Raw genomic sequence first — 23,952 nt, forward strand, 5'->3', positions numbered from 1 at the left:
TCTAGATGGAGGATGTGTTGGATATATATCACATACAGCTGATCTCTAGATGGAGGATGTGTTGGATATATATCACATACAGCTGATATCTAGATGGAGGATGTGTTGGATATATATCACATACAGCTGATCTCTAGATGGAGGAATATCACATACAGCTGATCTCTAGATGGAGGAATATCACATACAGCTGATCTCTAGATGGAGGAATATCACATACAGCTGATCTCTAGATGGAGGAATATCACATAGAGCTGATCTCTAGATGGAGGAATATCACATACAGCTGATCTCTAGATGGAGGAATATCACATACAGCTGTTATCTAGATGGAGGATGTGTTGGATATATATCACATACAGCTGATATCTAGATGGAGGATGTGTTGGATATATATCACATACAGCTGATATCTAGATGGAGGACGTGTTGGATATATATCACATACAGCTGATATCTAGATGGAGGACGTGTTGGATTTATATCACATACAGCTGATATCTAGATGGAGGACGTGTTGGATTTATATCACATACAGCTGATATCTAGATGGAGGATGTGTTGGATATATATCACATACAGCTGATCTCTAGATGGAGGAATATCACATACAGCTAATATCTAGATGGAGGATGTGTTGGATATAAATCACATACAGCTGATCTCTAGATGGAGGAATATCACATACAGCTGATCTCTAGATGGAGGATGTGTTGGATATATATCCCATACAGCTGATCTCTAGATGGAGGATGTGTTGGATATATATCACATACAGCTGATATCTAGATGGAGGATGTGTTGGATATATATCACATACAGCTTATATCTAGATGGAGGACGTGTTGGATATAAATCACATACAGCTGATCTCTAGATGGAGGACGTGTTGGATTTATATCACATACAGCTGATATCTAGATGGAGGATGTGTTGGATATATATCACAAACAGCCGATCTCTAGATGGAGGAATATCACATACAGCTGATCTCTAGATGGAGGAATATCACATACAGCTGATCTCTAGATGGAGGATGTGTTGGATATATATCACATACAGCTGATCTCTAGATGGAGGATGTGTTGGATATATATCACATACAGCTGATATCTAGATGGAGGATGTGTTGGATATAAATCACATACAGCCGATATCTAGATGGAGGAATATCACATACAGCTGATCTCTAGATGGAGGAATATCACATACAGCTGATCTCTAGATGGAGGATGTGTTGGATATATATCACACACAGCTGATCTCTAGATGGAGGATGTGTTGGATATATATCACATACAGCTGATCTCTAGATGGAGGAATATCACATACAGCTGATCTCTAGATGGAGGAATATCACATACAGCTGATCTCTAGATGGAGGAATATCACATACAGCTGATCTCTAGATGGAGGAATATCACATAGAGCTGATCTCTAGATGGAGGAATATCACATACAGCTGATCTCTAGATGGAGGAATATCACATACAGCTGTTATCTAGATGGAGGATGTGTTGGATATATATCACATACAGCTGATCTCTAGATGGAGGATGTGTTGGATATATATCACATACAGCTGATATCTAGATGGAGGAATATCACATACAGCTGATCTCTAGATGGAGGACGTATTGGATTTATATCACATACAGCTGATCTCTAGATGGAGGATGTGTTGGATATATATCACATACAGCTGATATCTAGATGGAGGATGTGTTGGATTTATATCACATACAGCTGATATCTAGATGGAGGATGTGTTGGATATATATCACATACAGCTGATCTCTAGATGGAGAACGTGTTGGATTTATATCACATACAGCTGATCTATAGATGGAGGACGTGTTGGATATAAATCACATACAGCTGATCTCTAGATGGAGAACGTGTTGGATTTATATCACATACAGCTGATCTCTAGATGGAGGACGTGTTGGATATAAATCACATACAGCTGATCTCTAGATGGAGGATGTGTTGGATATATATCACATACAGCTGATCTCTAGATGGAGGACGTGTTGGATTTATATCACATACAGCTGATCTCTAGATGGAGGACGTGTTGGATATAAATCACATACAGCTGATCTCTAGATGGAGGATGTGTTGGATATATATCACATACAGCTGATCTCTAGATGGAGGATGTGTTGGATATATATCACATACAGCTGATATCTAGATGGAGGATGTGTTGGATATAAATCACATACAGCTGATATCTAGATGGAGGACGTGTTGGATATAAATCACATACAGCTGATCTCTAGATGGAGGACGTGTTGGATGTAAATCACATACAGCTGATCTCTAGATGGAGGATGTGTTGGATATAAATCACATATAGCTGATATCTAGATGGAGGATGTGTTGGATATATATCACATACAGCTGATATCTAGATGGAGGATGTGTTGGATATAAATCACATACAGCTGATCTCTAGAAGGAGGACGTGTTGGATTTATATCACATACAGCTGATATCTAGATGGAGGATGTGTTGGATTTATATCACATACAGCTGATCTCTAGATGGAGGACGTGTTGGGTATAAATCACATACAGCTGATATCTAGATGGAGGATGTGTTGGATATAAATCACATACAGCTGATATCTAGATGGAGGATGTGTTGGATACATATCACATACAGCTGATCTCTAGATGGAGGACGTGTTGGATATAAATCACATACAGCTGATCTCTAGATGGAGGACGTGTTGGATATAAATCACATACAGCTGATCTCTAGATGGAGGATGTGTTGGGTATAAATCACATACAGCTGATATCTAGATGGAGGATGTGTTGGATATAAATCACATACAGCTGATATCTAGATGGAGGATGTGTTGGATATAAATCACATACAGCTGATATCTAGATGGAGGACGTGTTGGATATAAATCACATACAGCTGATATCTAGATGGAGGATGTGTTGGATATAAATCACATACAGCTGATATCTAGATGGAGGATGTGTTGGATATATATCACATACAGCTGATATCTAGATGGAGGATGTGTTGGATATATATCACATACAGCTGATATCTAGATGGAGGATGTGTTGGATATAAATCACATACAGCTGATCTCTAGATGGAGGACGTGTTGGATTTATATCACATACAGCTGATATCTAGATGGAGGATGTGTTGGATATAAATCACATACAGCTGATATCTAGATGGAGGATGTGTTGGATATAAATCACATACAGCTGATCTCTAGATGGAGGACGTGTTGGATTTATATCACATACAGCTGATATCTAGATGGAGGACGTGTTGGATATATATCACATACAGCTGATATCTAGATGGAGGATGTGTTGGATATATATCACATACAGCTGATCTCTAGATGGAGGATGTGTTGGATATAAATCACATACAGCTGATCTCTAGATGGAGGACGTGTTGGATTTATATCACATACAGCTGATATCTAGATGGAGGATGTGTTGGATATAAATCACATACAGCTGATCTCTAGATGGAGGATGTGTTGGATATATATCACATACAGCTGATATCTAGATGGAGGATGTGTTGGATATACAGTGCCTTGCGAAAGTATTCGGCCCCTTTGAACTTTGCGACCTTTTGCCACATTTCAGGCTTCAAACATAAAGATATAAAACTGTATTTTTTTGTGAAGAATCAACAACAAGTGGGACACAATCATGAAGTGGAACGACATTTATTGGATATTTCAAACTTTTTTAACAAATCAAAAACTGAAAAATTGGGCGTGCAAAATTATTCATTCCCCTTTAAGTTAATACTTTGTAGCGCCTCCTTTTGCTGCGATTACAGCTGTAAGTTGCTTGGGGTATGTCTCTATCAGTTTTGCACATCGAGAGACTGACATTTTTTCCCATTCCTCCTTGCAAAACAGCTCGAGCTCAGTGAGGTTGGATGGAGAGCATTTGTGAACAGCAGTTTTCAGTTCTTTCCACAGATTCTCGATTGGATTCAGGTCTGGACTTTGACTTGGCCATTCTAACACCTGGATATGTTTATTTTTGAACCATCCATTGTAGATTTTGCTTTATGTTTTGGATCATTGTCTTGTTGGAAGACAAATCTCCGTCCCAGTCTCAGGTCTTTTGCAGACTCCATCAGGTTTTCTTCCAGAATGGTCCTGTATTTGGCTCCATCCATCTTCCCATCAATTTTAACCATCTTCCCTGTCCCTGCTGAAGAAAAGCAGGCCCAAACCCTGATGCTGCCACCACCATGTTTGACAGAGGGGATGGTGTGTTGCTTTTACGCCAAACATAACGTTTTGCATTGTTGCCAAAAAGTTTAATTTTGGTTTCATCTGACCATAGCACCTTCTTCCACATGTTTGGTGTGTCTCCCAGGTGGCTTGTGGCAAACTTTAACCGACACTTTTTATGGATATCTTTAAGAAATTGATTTCTTCTTGCCACTCTTCCATAAAGGCCAGATTTGTGCAATATACGACTGATTGTTGTCCTATGGACAGAGTCTCCCACCTCAGCTGTAGATCTCTGCAGTTCATCCAGAGTGATCATGGGCCTCTTGGCTGCATCTCTGATTAGTCTTCTCCTTGTATGAGCTGAAAGTTTAGAGGGACGGCCAGGTCTTGGTAGATTTGCAGTGGTCTGATACTCCTTCCATTTCAATATTATCGCTTGCACAGTGCTCCTTGGGATGTTTAAAGCTCGGGAAATCTTTTGTATCCAAATCCGGCTTTAAACTTCTTCACAACAGTATCTCGGACCTGCCTGGTGTGTTCCTTGTTCTTCATGATGCTCTCTGCGCTTTTGACGGACCCCTGAGACTATCACAGTGCAGGTGCATTTATATGGAGACTTGATTACACACAGGTCGATTGTATTTATCATCATTAGTCATTTAGGTCAACATTGAATCATTCAGAGATCCTCACCGAACTTCTGGAGAGAGTTTGCTGCACTGAAAGTAAAGGGGCTGAATAATTTTGCACGCCCAATTTTTCAGTTTTTGATTTGTTAAAAAAGTTTGAAATATCCAATAAATGTCGTTCCACTTCATGATTGTGTCCCACTTGTTGTTGATTCTTCACAAAAAAATACAGTTTTATATCTTTATGTTTAAAGCCTGAAATGTGGCAAAAGGTCACAAAGTTCAAGGGGGCCGAATACTTTCGCAAGGCACTGTATATCACATACAGCTGATATCTAGATGGAGGACGTGTTGGATATAAATCACATACAGCTGATCTCTAGATGGAGGATGTGTTGGATATAAATCACATACAGCTGATCTCTAGATGGAGGATGTGTTGGATATAAATCACATACAGCTGATATCTAGATGGAGGACGTGTTGGATATAAATCACATACAGCTGATCTCTAGATGGAGGACGTGTTGGATTTATATCACATACAGCTGATCTCTAGATGGAGGATGTGTTGGATATAAATCACATACAGCTGATATCTAGATGGAGGATGTGTTGGATATAAATCACATACAGCTGATATCTAGATGGAGGATGTGTTGGATATAAATCACATACAGCTGATATCTAGATGGAGGATGTGTTGGATATAAATCACATACAGCTGATCTCTAGATGGAGGATGTGTTGGATATAAATCACATACAGCTGATATCTAGATGGAGGATGTGTTGGTTATAAATCACATACAGCTGATATCTAGATGGAGGATGTGTTGGATATAAATCACATACAGCTGATATCTAGATGGAGGATGTGTTGGATATAAATCACATACAGCTGATATCTAGATGGAGGATGTGTTGGAAGGGTAATAGATACATCTTGGTGCATCCAAAATACCACTATATTCCTTTTGTAGTGCACTACTTTTGACCAGAGCCCTATTGGACATGCACTACAGTATGGACGGGTAATAAATGGAACTGATCTCTGACGCCCGAATCTCCACAGTGTCATATTTATCTAATAATATCTTGTGTCTGAATAATAGGTGGATAGCTGGCTGTTGATAGGAGCAGCCCTGTCCAATAAGAAAAGACACAGAGACAGTGTTAATACATACAGTCTGCTGATGGGAAGAAAGAGAGAGAGAGACAGAGAGAGAGAGAGAGAGAGAGAGCGAGAGAGAGAGAGAGAGAGAGAGAGAGCATAAAGACAGAGAGAGAGAGAGACAGAGAGAGAGAGAGAGAGAGAGAGCATAAAGACAGAGAGAGAGAGTGATAGAGAAAGACAGAGAGAGAGAGAGAGAGAGCATAAAGACAGAGAGAGAGAGAGAGAGAGAGAGTGATAGAGAAAGACAGAGAGAGAGAGAGACAGAGAGAGACAGAGAGAGAGAGAGAGAGCATAAAGACAGAGAGAGAGAGAGTGATAGAGAAAGACAGAGAGAGACATAGAGACAGAGAGATGGCAGAAGAAAGGATAGGAGATTGATTTTCGGAACAAGAAGGACATTGTGTTATCGTGAGAGCTCAGCTCAGAGTCACTGGTGCGTTCAAATGGCACCCTATTCCCTATAGTGCCTTTGGGCCCTGGTCAAAAGTTGTGCACTAAATAGGGAATAGGGTGCAAAGTTTTGACACAACCACTGTAATTGACGTGTGAGGGTCTGGGAAAGAACGTTGTCATTCAATGGGTGGGTGTTCCATTCAATACGTGTTTCATTCCAGTGAGGTGTTCCAATCAATATGCGTTCCATTCCAGTGAGGTGTTCCATTCAATATGTGTTTAATTCCAGTGAGGTGTTCCATTCAATAAGTGTTCCATTCAATATGTGTTCAATTCCAGTGAGGTGTTCCATTCAATATGTGTTTCATTCCAGTGAGGTGTTCCATTCAATAAGTGTTTCATTCCAGTGAGGTGTTCCAATCAATATGCGTTCCATTCCAGTGAGGTGTTCCATTCAATATGTGTTCCATTCCAGTGAGGTGTTCCATTCAATATGTGTTTCATTCCAGTGAGGTGTTCCATTCAATAAGTGTTTCATTCCAGTGCGGTGTTCCATTCAATATGTGTTCCATTCCAGTGAGGTGTTCAATTCAATAAGTGTTTCATTCCAGTGAGGTGTTCCATTCAATATGTGTTTTATTCCAGTGAGGTGTTCCATTCAATATGTGTTTCATTCCAGTGAGGTGTTCCATTCAATAAGTGTTCCATTCAATATGTGTTTCATTCCAGTGAGGTGTTCCATTCAATATGTGTTCCATTCCAGTGAGGTGTTCCATTCAATATGTGTTTCATTCCAGTGAGGTGTTCAATTCAATAAGTGTTTCATTCCAGTGAGGTGTTCCATTCAATATGTGTTTTATTCCAGTGAGGTGTTCCATTCAATAAGTGTTTCATTCCAGTGAGGTGTTCCATTCAATATGTGTTTCATTCCAGTGAGGTGTTCCATTCAATAAGTGTTCCATTCAATATGTGTTCCATTCCAGTGAGGTGTTCCATTCAATATGTGTTCCATTCCAGTGAGGTGTTCCATTCAATATGTGTTCCATTCCAGTGAGGTGTTCCATTCAATATGTGTTTCATTCCAGTGAGGTGTTCCATTGACTGCCAGAAAATATTACAGTGCCAGACTTCTGTTAGTATATAACATGTGGAGCAGAGTTTACTATCAGCTGACTAAAGGAGTGTCTGCTTTCATGAGGAAAATAACAAGCCTGATTTGTGACTCATTGATGTAAGTCCTCCGTGTTTCTATAGACAGTATAAAGTGCATGCACACACACAAACACACCTTATTTTCTGGCACATCAAACACCGTTCCTCGTGGGCAATGACTATAATGAGTGTGTGTGTGTGTGTGTGTGTGTGTGTGTGTGTGTGTGTGTGTGTGTGTGTGTGTGTGTGTGTGTGTGTGTGTGTGTGTGTGTAGTGTGAGAAGCTGAGAGAGCGATGATCAGCAGCAGAGAAGCAACTGAACAGTAATTAGTAGCCTGTCGTTCCAAATCTCTATGGAGACGGCTGTGTGTTGTGTTCCATCTACACCTTCAGTCAGTGAGGCATGGCTATGACTTTCATTACACCAAACGCATGCACACACAAACACACACACACACAGCACACACACACACACACACACACACACACACACACACACACACACACACACACACACACACACACACACACACACACACACACACACACAGCACACACACTAAGAACCACTACTTGTTTGAGCAGGAAATCCCATTTTGTTCGACACTATGAACCGTCTAGTTTGATCCTACACCCACTAAGAACACAACACAATGGTAATATCGTGGCAACACGTTGGTCCCATGCTGTGCAGTACAGAGTTGAAGTATAAAGGCTAAAGACATAACTAGGGATGTACACACAGATAGAAACAGCATCTAACAGCATGTACAAGATTATATAGACAGGGTCTATATTAGGGTCTAATATATAGAGAGAGTCTATTGATTATAGAATATATAGACAGGGTTTATAGACTATAGAATATATAGACAGGGTCTATGGATTATATAATATATAGAGAGGGTCTATTGACTATAGAATATATAGACAGGGTTTATAGACTATATAGACAGGGTTTATAGACTATAGAATATATAGACAGGGTCTATAGACTATAGAATATATAGACAGGGTCTATAGACTATATAACATACAGACAGGGTTTATAGACTATAGAATATATAGACAGGGTCTATAGACTATATAGACAGGGTTTATAGACTATAGAATATATAGACAGGGTTTATAGACTATAGAATATATAGACAGGGTTTATAGACTATATAATTATATAGACAGGGTTTATAGACTATAGAATATATAGACAGGGTCTATAGACTATACAATATATACACAGGGTCTATAGACTACATAACATACAGACAGGGTCTATAGACTATATAACATATAGACAGGGTCTATAGACTATATAATATATAGACAGGGTTTATAGACTATAGAATATATAGACAGGGTCTATAGACTAAATAACATACAGGCAGGGTTTATAGACTATAGAATATATAGACAGGGTCTATAAACTATATAGACAGGGTTTATAGACTATAGAACATACAGACAGGGTCTATAGACTATAGAATATATAGACAGGGTCTATAGACTATATAATATATAGACAGGGTCTATAGACTATATAGACAGGGTTTATAGACTATAGAATATATAGACAGGGTCTATAGACTATATAACATACAGACAGGGTTTATAGACTATATAACATATAGACAGGGTCTATAGACTATAGAATATATAGACAGGGTTTATAGACTATAGAATATATAGACAGGGTCTATAGACTATATAACATACAGACAGGGTTTATAGACTATATAACATATAGACAGGGTCTATAGACTATAGAATATACAGACAGGGTCTATAGACTATATAACATATAGACAGGGTCTATAGACTATATAACATACAGACAGGGTTTATAGACTATAGAATATATAGACAGGGTCTATAAACTATATAGACAGGGTCTATAGACTATAGAATATATAGACAGGGTCTATAGACTATATAGACAGGGTTTATAGACTATAGAATATATAGACAGGGTTTATAGACTATAGAATATATAGACAGGGTCTATAGACTATATAACATACAGACAGGGTTTATAGACTATAGAATATATAGACAGGGTCTATAAACTATATAGACAGGGTTTATAGACTATAGAACATACAGACAGGGTCTATAGACTATAGAATATATAGACAGGGTCTATAGACTATATAGACAGGGTTTATAGACTATATAATATATAGACAGGGTCTATAGACTACATAACATACAGACAGGGTCTATAGACTATATAACATATAGACAGGGTCACAGTCACACATTCCCATCTCAATACTACAGACCCAGAAGCAGAGTATTTACGACCGTCATAAAACTGTGGGGAGAGAGAGAGAGAAGGGGGGGGGGGGGGGGTAGAGAAAGAGAGAGCGAGAGAGAGACAGAGAGAGACATAGAGAGAGAGACAGAGAGATACAGAGAGAGAGATACAGAGACAGAGAGAGAGAGAGAGATACAGAGAGAGAGGGGGGGGGGGGTAGAGAGAGAGAGGGGGGGTAGAGAGACAGAGAGAGAGAGACAGAGAGAGAAGGGGGGGTAGAGAGAGAGAGGGGGGGGTAGAGAGACAGAGAGAGAGAGAGACAGAGAGAGAAGGGGGGGTAGAGAGAGAGAGAGAGATACAGAGAGAGAGAGAGGGAGAGATACAGAGAGATAGATACAGAGAGAGAGATACAGAGAGAGAGAGAGAGAGAGAGAGAGACCATTTGTACATTGTTACAACAATGTATATATAAATATAATATGACATTTGTAAAGTCTTTATTGTTTTGAAACTTCTGTGTGTGTAATGTTTATTGTTCATTTTCATTGTTTATTTCACTTTTTTGTATATTATCTATCTCACTTGCTTTGGCAATGTTAACACGTTTCCCATGCCAATAAAGGCCCTTGAATTGAATTGAATTGAATTGAGAGAGAGAGACAGAGCGAGAGAGACAGAGCGAGAGAGACAGAGCGAGAGAGACAGAGCGCGAGAGAGAGAGAGAAAGAGACAGAGTGAGAGAGAGACAGACAGAGCGAGAGAGACAGAGCGAGAGAGAGCGAGAGAGAGAGCGAGAGAGAGACAGAGCGAGAGAGAGAGAGAGAGCGAAAGAGAGAGACAGAGCGAGAGAGAGAGAGCGAGAGAGAAAGAGAGACAGAGCGAGAGAGAGAGAGCGAGAGAGAGACAGAGCGAGAGACAGAGCGAGAGAGAGAGAGAGAGCGAGAGAGAGAGCGAGAGAGAGAGACAGAGCGAGAGAGAGAGCGAGAGCGAGAGACAGAGCGAGAGAGAGACAGAGCGAGAGAGAGAGAGAGAGAGAGAGGGGTGTGGGGGCTATGATCCTCCCCCCAAGGGGAAGTAGACGGACGGACAGACGGACAAGAGAGACAATTTTAATATTTTATCAGGGAAATGTATTTTATTTGTATCACAGGGAACTGTATTTATTTGTATTGCTGTATAGAAACACATGCCTACATGATACAATATATCAACTGCATTGCTTTACACACACAACATCTGACATCTTTCGCTGTGTATCATTGCCAAAATGACCGTTCAACTTTCCAAACGGCACCCCAGAAAGAAACAGAGAGAATTAGACTGAAAACCATAGAATCTGTTATGGTGCGTGAATGAGGACCCAAAAGCGAATTAACAAACAGAGTACTTTAATGACGAACATACGTGGGCTCAGATGGACAGGTAGATTCCGACAGGACAGGACAAGGTTGCAGCACACACGATGATAGTCTGGTTCAGGCATGAGACACATAAACAAACAAACAAGAATCCGACAAGGACAGGAGCAGAAACAGAGACAGATATAGGGACCTAATCAGAGGGAAAAAGGGAACAGGTGGGGAACGGGGTGAATGGGTAATTAGGAGGAGACAAGGCACAGCTGGGGAAAAGAGGGGGAGAAAAGGTAACATAACAACGACCAGCAGAGGGAGACAGGGTGAAGGGAAAGGACAGAGACAAGACAACATGACAGTACCCCCCCACTCACCGAGCGCCTCCTGGCGCACTCGAGGAGGAAGCCTGGCGGCAACGGAGGAAATCATCGATCAGCGCACGGTCCAGCACGTCCCGAGAGGGAACCCAACTCCTCTCCTCAGGACCGTACCCCTCCCAATCTACTAGGTACTGATGACCACGGCCCCGAGGACGCATGTCCAAAATCCTACGGACCCTGTAGATGGGTGCGCCCTCGACAAGGATGGGGGGGGGGGGGGGGAAGACGAGCGGGGGCGCGAAGAACGGGCTTGACACAGGAGACATGGAAGACCGGGTGGACGCGACGAAGATATCGCGGCAGAAGAAGTCGCACTGCGACAGGGTTAATGATTTGAGAGATACGGAATGGACCAATGAACCGCGGGGTCAACTTGCGAGAAGCCGTCTTAAGGGGAAGGTTCTGAGTGGAGAGCCAAACTCTCTGACCGCGACAATATCTAGGGCTCTTCGTTCTACGCTTATTAGCAGCTCTCACAGTCTGCGCCCTATAACGGCAAAGTGCAGACCTGACCCTCTTCCAGGTGCGCTCGCAACGTTGGACAAAAGCCTGAGCGGAGGGGACGCTGGACTCGGCGAACTGAGATGAGAACAACGGAGGCTGGTACCCGAGGCTACTCTGAAAAGGAGATAGCCCGGTCGCAGACGAAGGAAGCGAGTTGTGGGCGTATTCTGCCCAGGGGAGCTGTTCTGACCAAGACGCAGGGTTGCGAAAAGAAAGACTGCGTAAGATGCGACCAATAGTCTGATTGGCCCGTTCTGCTTGACCGTTAGACTGGGGGTGAAAGCCGGAAGAGAGACTGACGGAAGCCCCAATCAAACGGCAAAACTCCCTCCAAAATTGAGACGTGAATTGCGGACCTCTGTCCGAAACGACGTCTGACGGAAGGCCATGAATTCTGAAAACATTCTCGATGATGATTTGTGCCGTCTCTTTAGCAGAAGGAAGCTTAGCAAGGGGAATGAAATGAGCCGCCTTAGAGAACCTATCGACAACCGTAAGAATAACAGTCTTCCCCGCTGACGAAGGCAGTCCGGTGACAAAATCTAAGGCGATGTGAGACCACGGTCGAGAGGGAATAGGAAGCGGCCTGAGACGGCCGGCAGGAGGAGAGTTACCGGACTTAGTCTGCGCGCAGACCGAACAAGCAGCCACGAAACGACGCGTGTCATGCTCCCGGGTGGGCCACCAGAAACGCTGGCGAATGGAAGCAAGCGTACCCCGAACGCCAGGGTGACCGGCTAACTTGGCAGAGTGAGCCCACTGAAGAACGGCCAGACGAGTAGGAACGGGAACGAAAAGAAGGTTCCTAGGACAAGCGCGCGGCGACGGAGTTTGAGTGAGTGCTTGCTTTACCTGCCTCTCAATTCCCCAGACAGTCAACCCGACAACACGCCCCTCAGGGAGAATCCCCTCGGGGTCAGTGGAGGCTACTGAAGAACTGAAGAGACGAGACAAAGCATCAGGCTTGGTGTTCTTAGAGCCCGGACGATAAGAAATCACGAACTCGAAACGAGCGAAAAACAGCGCCCAACGCGCCTGACGCGCATTAAGTCGTTTGGCAGAACGGATGTACTCAAGGTTCCTATGGTCAGTCCAAACGACAAAAGGAACGGTCGCCCCCTCCAACCACTGTCGCCATTCGCCTAGGGCTAACCGGATGGCGAGCAGTTCGCGGTTACCCACATCATAGTTACGTTCCGACGGCGACAGGCGATGAGAAAAATACGCGCATGGATGGACCTTGTCGTCAGAGAGGGAGCGCTGAGAAAGGATGGCTCCCACTCCCACCTCTGACGCGTCAACCTCGACAACGAACTGTCTAGAGACGTCAGGTGTAACAAGGATAGGAGCGGATGTAAAACGATTCTTGAGGAGATCAAAAGCTCCCTGGGCGGAAACGGACCACTTAAAGCACGTCTTGACAGAAGTAAGGGCTGTGAGAGGAGCTGCCACCTGACCGAAATTACGGATGAAACGACGATAGAAGTTCGCGAAGCCGAGAAAGCGCTGCAGCTCGACGCGTGACTTAGGGACGGGCCAATCAATGACAGCTTGGACCTTAGCGGGATCCATCTTAATGCCTTCAGCGGAAATAACAGAACCGAGAAATGTGACGGAGGAGGCATGAAAAGTGCACTTCTCAGCCTTCACGAAAAGACAATTCTCTAAAAGGCGCTGGAGGACACGTCGAACGTGCTGAACATGAATCTGGAGTGACGGTGAAAAAATCAGGATATCGTCAAGGTAAACGAAAACAAAGATGTTCAGCATGTCTCTCAGGACATCATTGACTAATGCCTGAAAGACAGCTGGAGCGTTAGCGAGGCCGAAAGGAAGAACCCGGTATTCAAAGTGCCCTAACGGAGTGTTAAACGCCGTCTTCCACTCGTCCCCCTCCCTGATGCGCACGAGATGGTAAGCGTTACGAAGGTCCAACTTAGTGAAAAACCTGGCTCCCTGCAGGATCTCGAAGGCTGAAGACATAAGAGGAAGCGGATAACGATTCTTCACTGTTATGTCATTCAGCCCTCGATAATCTATGCAGGGGCGCAGAGACCCGTCCTTCTTCTTGACAAAAAAAAACCCCGCTCCGGCGGGAGAGGAGGAGGGGACTATGGTACCGGCGTCAAGAGCTACAGACAAATAATCTTCGAGAGCCTTACGTTCGGGAGCCGACAGAGAGTATAGTCTACCCCGGGGGGGGGTGGTTCCCGGAAGGAGATCAATACTACAATCATACGACCGGTGTGGAGGAAGAGAGGTGGCCCTGGACCGACTGAACACCGTGCGCAGATCGTGATATTCCTCCGGCACCCCTGTCAAATCACCAGGCTCCTCCTGTGAAGAAGAGACAGAGGAAACAGGAGGGATAGCAGACATTAAACATTTCACATGACAAGAGACGTTCCAGGAGAGGATAGAATTACTAGACCAATTAATGGAAGGATTATGACAAACTAGCCAGGGATGGCCCAAAACAACAGGTGTAAAAGGTGACCGAAAAATTAAAAAAGAAATGGTTTCACTATGATTACCAGAAACAGTGAGGGTTAAAGGTAGCGTCTCACGCTGAATCCTGGGGAGAGGACTACCATCCAGGGCGAACAAGGCCGTGGGCTCCTTTAACTGTCTGAGAGGAATGTCATGTTCCCGAGCCCAGGTCTCGTCCATAAAACAGCCCTCCGCCCCAGAGTCTATTAAGGCACTGCAGGAAGCTGACGAACCGGTCCAGCGTAGATGGACCGACAAGGTAGTGCAGGATCTTGAAGGAGAGACAGGAGTAGTAGCGCTCACCAGTAGCCCTCCGCTTACTGACGAGCTCTGGCCTTTTACTGGACATGAAGTGGCAAAATGACCAGCGGAACCGCAATAGAGACAGAGGCGGTTGGTGATTCTCCGTTCCCTCTCCTTAGTCGAGATGCGGATACCTCCCAGCTGCATGGGCTCAGCACCCGAGCCGGCAGAGGAAGATGGTAGTGATGCGGAGAGGGAGGCGACGGAGAGCGCGAGCTCCTTTCCACGAGCTCGGTGACGAAGATCAACCCGTCGCTCAATGCGAATAGCGAGTTCAATCAAGGAATCCACGCTGGAAGGAACCTCCCGGGAGAGAATCTCATCCTTTACCTCTGCGCGGAAACCCTCCAGAAGACGAGCGAGCAAGGCCGGCTCGTTCCAGCCACTGGAGACAGCAAGAGTGCGAAACTCAATAGAGTAGTCTGTTATGGATCGATTGCCTTGACATAGGGAAGACAGGGCCCTGGAAGCCTCCTCCCCAAAAACAGATCGATCAAAAACCCGTATCATCTCCTCCTTAAAGTCTTGATACTGGTTAATACACTCAGCCCTTGCCTCCCAGATTGCCGTGCCCCACTCACGAGCCCGTCCAATAAGGAGAGATATGACGTAGGCGACACGAGCAGTGCTCCTGGAGTAAGTGTTGGGCTGGAGAGAAAACACAATATCACACTGGGTGAGGAACGAGCGGCATTCAGTGGGCTCCCCAGAGTAACACGGCGGGTTATTGATTCTGGGCTCCGGAGATTCGAAAGCCCTGGAAGTGGCCGGTGGATCGAGGCGGAGATGGTGAACCTGTTCTGTGAGGTTGGAGACTTGGGTGGCCAGGGTCTCAACGGCATGTCGAGCAGCAGACAATTCCTGCTTGTGTCTGCCTAGCATCGCTCCCTGGATCTCGACGGCTGAGTGGAGAGGATCCGAAGTCGCTGGGTCCATTCTTGGTCGGATTCTTCTGTTATGGTGCGTGAATGAGGACCCAAAAGCGAATTAACAAACAGAGTACTTTAATGACGAACATACGTGGGCTCAGATGGACAGGTAGATTCCGACAGGACAGGACAAGGTTGCAGCACACACGATGATAGTCTGGTTCAGGCATGAGACACATAAACAAACAAACAAGAATCCGACAAGGACAGGAGCAGAAACAGAGACAGATATAGGGACCTAATCAGAGGGAAAAAGGGAACAGGTGGGGAACGGGGTGAATGGGTAATTAGGAGGAGACAAGGCACAGCTGGGGAAAAGAGGGGGAGAAAAGGTAACATAACAACGACCAGCAGAGGGAGACAGGGTGAAGGGAAAGGACAGAGACAAGACAACATGACAGAATCATTGTAATTGTATGGAGAAACCAGCTCAGACTCACATTGCTGTGTTTCAGTTCATCCCAGCTAAAACACAACAGTGAAAGGGGAAAAAGGAGGCTGTATAGGTAAAAAGTTATATTATCCAAATAAAATCATATAATTCTTTATAAACAAATAGTAATGGACTGTATTAATAGTAACTGTCCATTTCTAGAGGAGTTTCACTAAGCCTATACTGTGCTACATACAACTTTGCTTATATATACAGACTTTTGTGTCAGAGGAGTTAAAATAGGTTTGAGATATAAATAAAAACACATTTAAATAAAAACATAACTGTTTTATAATAAACATAAGGCAACTACGGTCGAACAAGAGAAATATATTAAGACATCATGTGAAAGAAACCATACTCTATTTGTCTCAGTCCCAAATATGCTCCCTATCCCTTATGTAGTGCACTATCTCTGACCAGAGCCTACATAGGGAATAGGGCACCACTTGAGATGCAGACATTTCATTTGAGATGCAGACATTTTTTCCCCCCCCTTGGCAACATGTATAAACAAGCAAGATCTTCAACAACCAAGATCTCCAACAACCAAGCTCTTAAAATAACCAAGATCTTAAAATAACCAAGATAATCCGTTTTAGGAACAAATCTAAACCTCATCAAGTTACTCCATAACACATTAAGCCCCATCACTTTGTCATTAGGCACGACTAGAATGTACGGATGATGCCGCAGTATGTGTTGATATGTTTCTTAACATTGCATTTACTAACGATGTTGATGATACATTTACTAATGATGATGTTGAGATAATCTATTTTTAACTAATATGGCCGCCCAAAGTTTGATCCCCTTTCAACCAGCGAATGTATTGACGGAACACAGCTAATGGAAATACAATATCATTTATATATAATTTATACAAGGATTTCCAAGACACTTTGTTTGTTAAAAGTAGTGTGAGCTTCTTCAGTCTCCTGCTACCCTCTTGACTACTATCTGACTGCATCTGGTCTCTCAAGGCATTTTGACATTTTAGTTTTTTTCTTGTGTATAAGGATTTAAAGACACTTTGTTTGTGAACCGTAGCGTGAACTTTAATAGTCACATGCTGCTATTGCTACTACTGTCTGCATGTTGACTCTCTTCTTCCTGAAACAGATCTGTTCATGTACTGTACTGTAATAGATATACATGATTAAACATTTTCAGACATTTAAAAAAAAAAAATATTTCTATAGGAATTGCATGATACTTTGTTTGTGAAAGGAAAGTTATGTGAGCTTTTATAGTCACATGCCACTGACTACGGCCTGTCTGTTGACTGACTACGGCCTGTCTGTTGACTGACTACGGCCTGTCTGTTGACTGACTACGGCCTGTCTGTTGACTGACTACGGCCTGTCTGTTGACTGACTACGGCCTGTCTGTTGACTGACTACGGCCTGTCTGTTGACTGACTACGGCCTGTCTGTTGACTGACTACGGCCTGTCTGTTGACTGACTACGGCCTGTCTGTTGACTGACTACGGCCTGTCTGTTGACTGACTACGGCCTGTCTGTTGACTGACTACGGCCTGTCTGTTGACTGACTACGGCCTGTCTGTTGGACTGACTACGGCCTGTCTGTTGACTGACTACGGCCTGTCTGTTGACTGACTACGGCCTGTCTGTTGACTGACTACGGCCTGTCTGTTGACTGACTACGGCCTGTCTGTTGACTGACTACGGCCTGTCTGTTGACTGACTACGGCCTGTCTGTTGGACTGACTACGGCCTGTCTGTTGACTGACTACGGCCTGTCTGTTGACTGACTACGGCCTGTCTGTTGACTGACTACGGCCTGTCTGTTGACTGACTACGGCCTGTCTGTTGACTGACTACGGCCTGTCTGTTGACTGACTACGGCCTGTCTGTTGACTGACTACGGCCTGTCTGTTGACTGACTACGGCCTGTCTGTTGACTGACTACGGCCTGTCTGTTGACTGACTACGGCCTGTCTGTTGACTGACATGACACCAGGCAGAGACCAACCTGTTTTACCGTTAGGTTTTTTATTATTATCATTTTTGTTGTTGTATTTTTTTAACCCCTTTTTCTCCCCAATTTGGTGATTACAATCTTGTCTCATTTGCTGCAACTCCCCGACGGGCTCGGGAGAGGCGAAGCTCGAGTCATGACCCGCCAAGCCGCGCTTCTTAACATCCGCCACACTCCTTAACACCCGCTCGCAACAATGTGTCGGAGGAAACACTGTTCTACTGAGGACCGAAGTCAGCCTGCAGGCGCCCGGCCCGCCACAAGGAGTCGCTAAAGCGCGATGAGCCAACTAAAGCGAACCCCAGGCTGTAGTGATGCTGCAACACTGTGATGCTGCGCCACTCGGGAAGCCGTTCACCGTCATGTTTAAATCAAAACAAAGCTGGACTATATTTTTGCTGGGAGTCAGTCGGCTTGGAACAACAACTCGTACTTCTAATCCTGCTGTAATTTGTTCACAGTCACTTTTTTTAGACAATGCAAGTCCACACATTTTGTGTTGTATTTTAGTTAGTCAATATTTACCAATTATGCTTCATTGATGAAAGACTGCCGTTTTTTTTCTTTCTGAAACATCATATGGTTTCTGGTCTCAGGATTCTTCACAAGGACTATGAACTGATCGTATAGTGTATTGAACACTTTTGAAACAGAATCAACAAATGCCATAGTGGCAATTTCTTGAAAACACCATTTGGAAATATTGATGTTTGATTGAAACTCAAGAGTATTAACATCAGAGGAGATGTTCAAAACACTCCTCAACTTTAGATATGTCCCTTAACATTAACGTTCACCTGATGTTATTTTCTCAAGGTACATTATATGGTGCTAGATCATGCAATACAATACATGCTAAATGCTTGGAAAACAGACAGATGTGTGTACATACATAACTGTATCTTCTAAAGTATCAGATAGAAGGATTCTACCGCGGAGTTTGGTTACTTTGTACTCGACAGAAAGACAAGCGTTCTTCTTCTGGAACCTTCCGGGAACGATCCAGGAACCTTCACGTTAGTTAGAGAAGGAGGGAGGGGCCTAAATCTGAAGCTTCGCCACCATGCACCCTGGTTCACGACCACTTGTCCTTCATCAATCCAAAATGGCTTCTTCAGGTCAGAGTGGTGATTTCTGGATGGGCGTAGAGCCCAGTAGCAGCCAGGATGTCTGTACAGCTTTCTGAAACAGAAAAAACAAACATTAGAGACAGGACAGTCAAACCAATGTTCTCTATATGTATATACGGTATGACAATGATGGAAGAGTTGGCAACAGCACTGTGGGACGATTTAACGTTCATTCAATATTGGGCCTTGAGACAAATATCCTATATTCTATAGGACCAGAAATCCTTGGTGAAAAGGCATTGAATACAAGGTACTTGGATTTATGAGGACTATACTACACACAGACTGTAATTTAGCCAGTAGGAGGAGGCTGCTGAGGGGAGGACGGCTCATAATAACATCTGGAATGGATTTTCAGTGGGAATGGTACCAAACACATCAAACACGTTGGTTTCCATGTATGTAGCTGATACCATTTCCATTGACTCCATTCTGGTCGTTGTTATGAGCCGTCCTCCCCTCAGCAGCCTCCACTGAATTTAGCCATATATTGAAATGAAGCCCTCAGGCCAATTCAAGCTTTACTGTCTGCAGATCATAACCTGGACCAGAGAGAGAGAGAGAAAGAGAGAGAGAGAGAGTCCAGTGCAAGCAGAAGCCTCAGGCTACGATGGTCTTGACCCTTATTTCTATTTGGTGACTATGAAGATGAACAGTCAGACTCTGTGAACGATAAAGCACTTCCTAAGTTCCTATGGATTGGTTTAAGGGGAAAAGCACATGGATCTCTATGGCTAAAAATAAGTATATCATCGTCCGCCATAACTCATTCTCCGAGGTAATAACACGTTGTCATATGTCAATAACCGTTCTTTGTGGCTGACGCTGTAGCTATTGCTTCCTGTCAACAGCTTAGTGGCAGTTGAATAGACTGCCACATCATTAGAGAGTCGTGTCACGGACATGAGGAAATTAGCAGGTGGTTGTCAGATCATTGAGAAAATGAGGTTTTAATGGGGTTGGAGGAATTCATTCATTAATGATACGTACCAATTTATTCTTGAAAAATATTATTTATAAATGCCTCATGAGCTTAGTTCAGCTGTTGTACCCCATCAGAACCCAAAACATACACTTGTTTTACTCTAATGTTTGTAAACAATTTACATTTAAACAAACACTGTATAGCCTCATAACATGGTTATAACTATAATGTTGATATCATGGATGGTCAGTCCTGTATAGCCTCATAACATGGTTAAACCTATAATGTTGATATCATGGATGGTCAGTCCTGTATAGCCTCATAACATGGTTATAACTATAATGTTGATATCATGGATGGTCAGTCCTGTATAGCCTCATAACATGGTTAAACCTATAATGTTGATATCATGGATGGTCCTATATAGCCTCATAACATGGTTATAACTATAATGTTGATATCATGGATGGTCCTATATAGCCTCATAACATGGTTATAACTATAATGTTGATATCATGGATGGTCCTATATAGCCTCATAACATGGTTATAACTATAATGTTGATATCATGGATGGTCCTATATAGCCTCATAACATGGTTATAACTATAATGTTGATATCATGGATGGTCCTATATAGCCTCATAACATGGTTATAACTATAATGTTGATATCATGGATGGTACTATATAGCCTCATAACATGGTTACAACTATAATGTTGATATCATGGATGGTCAGTCCTGTATAGCCTCATAACATGGTTAAACCTATAATGTTGATATCATGGATGGTCCTATATAGCCTCATAACATGGTTATAACTATAATGTTGATATCATGGATGGTCAGTACTTGCATCCATAGCTCTATCTATTAATCTGATAGTGGTTGTATTTCTCCAGGCCCATACCTCAGCTTTTAACCAAAAACAGAGGAGGGGTATCAGCTTTGTTATTGTTTCAATTAAGGATTCTAGCTTTAGTGATATTAAGAATAATTGATAGGATTTATATAGCGCTTTTCCGGATGCTTAGAGCATTTGCCAAATGTTTGAAGTGTTTGATATTATATTGAGGACATTTGATTCCAGTGTTTCAGTGGTGCCTAAAGAGCAAGAGGTACTTTGCCTTCGTCTATACGTCGTTCTTCTGCCCTCGTGTTTCTCTCTGACATTTAACAGCTTCCTGCCATAATGCCCCCTCCCCTGACATACTATCCAGACCCTGTTTCCCTGTCTGCTTGATACAGACATTAGCCTGGCTCTTTACACTATGGCCATAGCACAACCCTGAGAGCAGAGCAGACAAGACCTGGGTTCAAATGAATACGGAATACTTTGAAATCTTTCATATTCGTTGAGCGTTTGCTTAAGCCTGTCAGGAATCCCAGATGTGCGGGGTTTAGGGATACCTCTATTGGCTCCACTTCGCCAGGCAAACTCAATCGAGCCAAGCCTAAGTATTTGGAATTATTTTGAAAATGTTTGAACCCAGGTTTTGTGAGCAGAAGCAGTTAGGGAGCGTTCAGTTGTAAAATTGATTCATTCACATAGGCAGCCACTTCTGTATACTACATGTGACTATTTTGGTAGCAGACAGTGAATTCTGATCTAATTAATTGATTTATAATAGTATTTTAATGCCGCAGTGCATATCCCAGACCTCCTAGCTGGATCATAAAATGGCCCCCCATTACCTGCAGCCCCTGTCTCCCTGCAGCTAATGTAAACTAAAATGTGAAAGCACATGTCTGATATTCCCCTTTAATAGGCTGGGATGTCATTACTCTCATACTCACCAGATACAGAGCTGAGGTATTGAATTACCGCTCTCCTTCTAGCCTCTCCCCCTCTTGCTTTCTTTTTCTCTCTCTCTCTCTCTCTCTCCGTCTGTCTCTCTCCTTCTCTGTCTCTCTCTCTCCTTCTCTGTCTCTCTCTCTCCTTCTAGCCTCTCCCCCTCTTGCTCTCTCTCTCTCTCTCTCTCCTTCTCCGTCTCTCTCTCTCCTTCTCTGTCTGTCTCTCTCCTTCTCTGTCTCTCTCTCTCCTTCTAGCCTCTCCCCCTCTTGCTCTCTTTCTCTCTCTCTCTCTCTCTCTCTCTCTCTCTCCCCTTCTCCATCTCTCTCTCTCCTTCTCCGTCTGTCTCTCTCCTTCTCTGTCTCTCTCTCTCCTTCTAGCCTCTCCCCCTCTTGCTCTCTTTTTCTCTCTCTCGCTTCTTTTCTGTCTCTCTCTCTCTCTCCCCTTCTCCGTCTCTCTCTCTCCTTCTCTGTCTCTCTCTCTCCCCTTCTCCGTCTCTCTCTCCCCTTCTCCATCTCTCTCTCTCCTTCTCCGTCTCTCTCTCTCCTTCTCTGTCTCTCTCTCTCCTTCTAGCCTCTCCCCCTCTTGCTCTCTTTTTCTCTCTCTCGCTTCTTTTCTGTCTCTCTCTCTCTCTCCCCTTCTCCGTCTCTCTCTCTCCTTCTCCGTCTCTCTCTCTCCTTCTCCGTCTCTCTCGCTCCCTTTTTCTCTCTTTCCTCACGGCTCTCTCTATCTCTTTCTCTCTCTTTCCCTCTGAGATGGTGGTAGAGCAAAGATTGTTTCAGTGGGCTCCTGTCTTTACTCAGCTTTCCTATGCTGTCTCTCGGGAGACAAAGAGACGAGCAAATCCATCAACGCACCACTTCATCCTTGTAGTTGACAACACAAGCCGTCATTACCTACGGAACGTTTACTACTACTACTGCTATTGTTGCTGCTAGTTTTAACTGAACAATGAGTTAGATCAGCCACCTTATTGTGTTTATTTAACCAAGCAAGTTATTGAGAAAACATTCTCTATTCCTATAATTACCTGACAACCTCAGCCACCTAAATAGGGCCTTCCAGAGCTGGGTTGTGTTCATTAGGCACCAAATGGTAGAAAACAGTCTAAAACAGGAAGGGACTATACCAATAAGAAACGCTCATTCTTTTTTTTTTTTTTTACATTTTCTGCTGAGTAATGACCTAATGAGCACGACCCTGCAGGGCCGGCATAAACAACATAAGCCCCCGGCCTATAACGCCAAATAGTATCCCACTGCGTCACAATGGGATTTGAGAAGCTACTAGCGTTCGTTTCTAGGGCCATTGCTAGAACATGCCAAATTCTGCCTGGCTACGTAATGAAGGAAAAAAAACATTTTTGTTTACATAGCTGGGATGAAAATAATCACATTTTGGCTGTAATGATCTCCAAAATCCTACGCATTAGCTCATCACACCGTTGATATAGCAACGACACTTTTTTGGCAGGCAGACCCTATTTGCCATGACAGGCCCCCAACCAGTTCTTATAAAAACTCAGTCAGTGTCTCAACTATCGAAAGTAACAATGATAATAATACACAAGGTGTCATTTATAATTTGAGTCTAAATGAGTTTTGTCAGCTTATTTATTGTTTTAGATTAGTAGTTAGTCTAGCCAGCTATTTAAAATGGTAGTAATCATGGTCAAATACCCGACCGGGAACGCAGGGCCCAGGTGTTACGTCTCTCGTCGGAATGAGTGGACCAAAGCGCAGCGTGGAAAGTGTTCATGATTTTATTTATCAACGAAACACTCGAACAAAGTAACACAACGAAAACGAAACAGTTCTGTCAGGTAAACAGATACTAAACAGAAAATAACTATCCAC

The 23,952-nt window shown here is 43.3% G+C and overlaps 1 protein-coding gene across 1 annotated transcript in view; it reads right to left on the reverse strand.

The window, feature by feature from the left end:
* Window positions 1–18,315: 18,315 nt before the first annotated feature.
* The window catches only part of LOC110532802 (voltage-gated potassium channel KCNC1), a 54,845-nt gene continuing 49,208 nt past the window's right edge, over window positions 18,316–23,952 (reverse strand). Inside the window, exon 5 of the mRNA XM_036988924.2 lies at window positions 18,316–19,431. Within this exon, the coding sequence (XP_036844819.1) occupies window positions 19,364–19,431 (68 nt within the window). The 3' untranslated portion in view covers window positions 18,316–19,363. The remainder of the gene's footprint in view (window positions 19,432–23,952) is intronic.

This window comes from Oncorhynchus mykiss, chromosome 9 (assembly GCF_057628025.1).
Source record: "Oncorhynchus mykiss isolate SJ-2025 chromosome 9, ASM5762802v1, whole genome shotgun sequence".
NCBI lineage: Eukaryota > Metazoa > Chordata > Actinopteri > Salmoniformes > Salmonidae > Oncorhynchus > Oncorhynchus mykiss.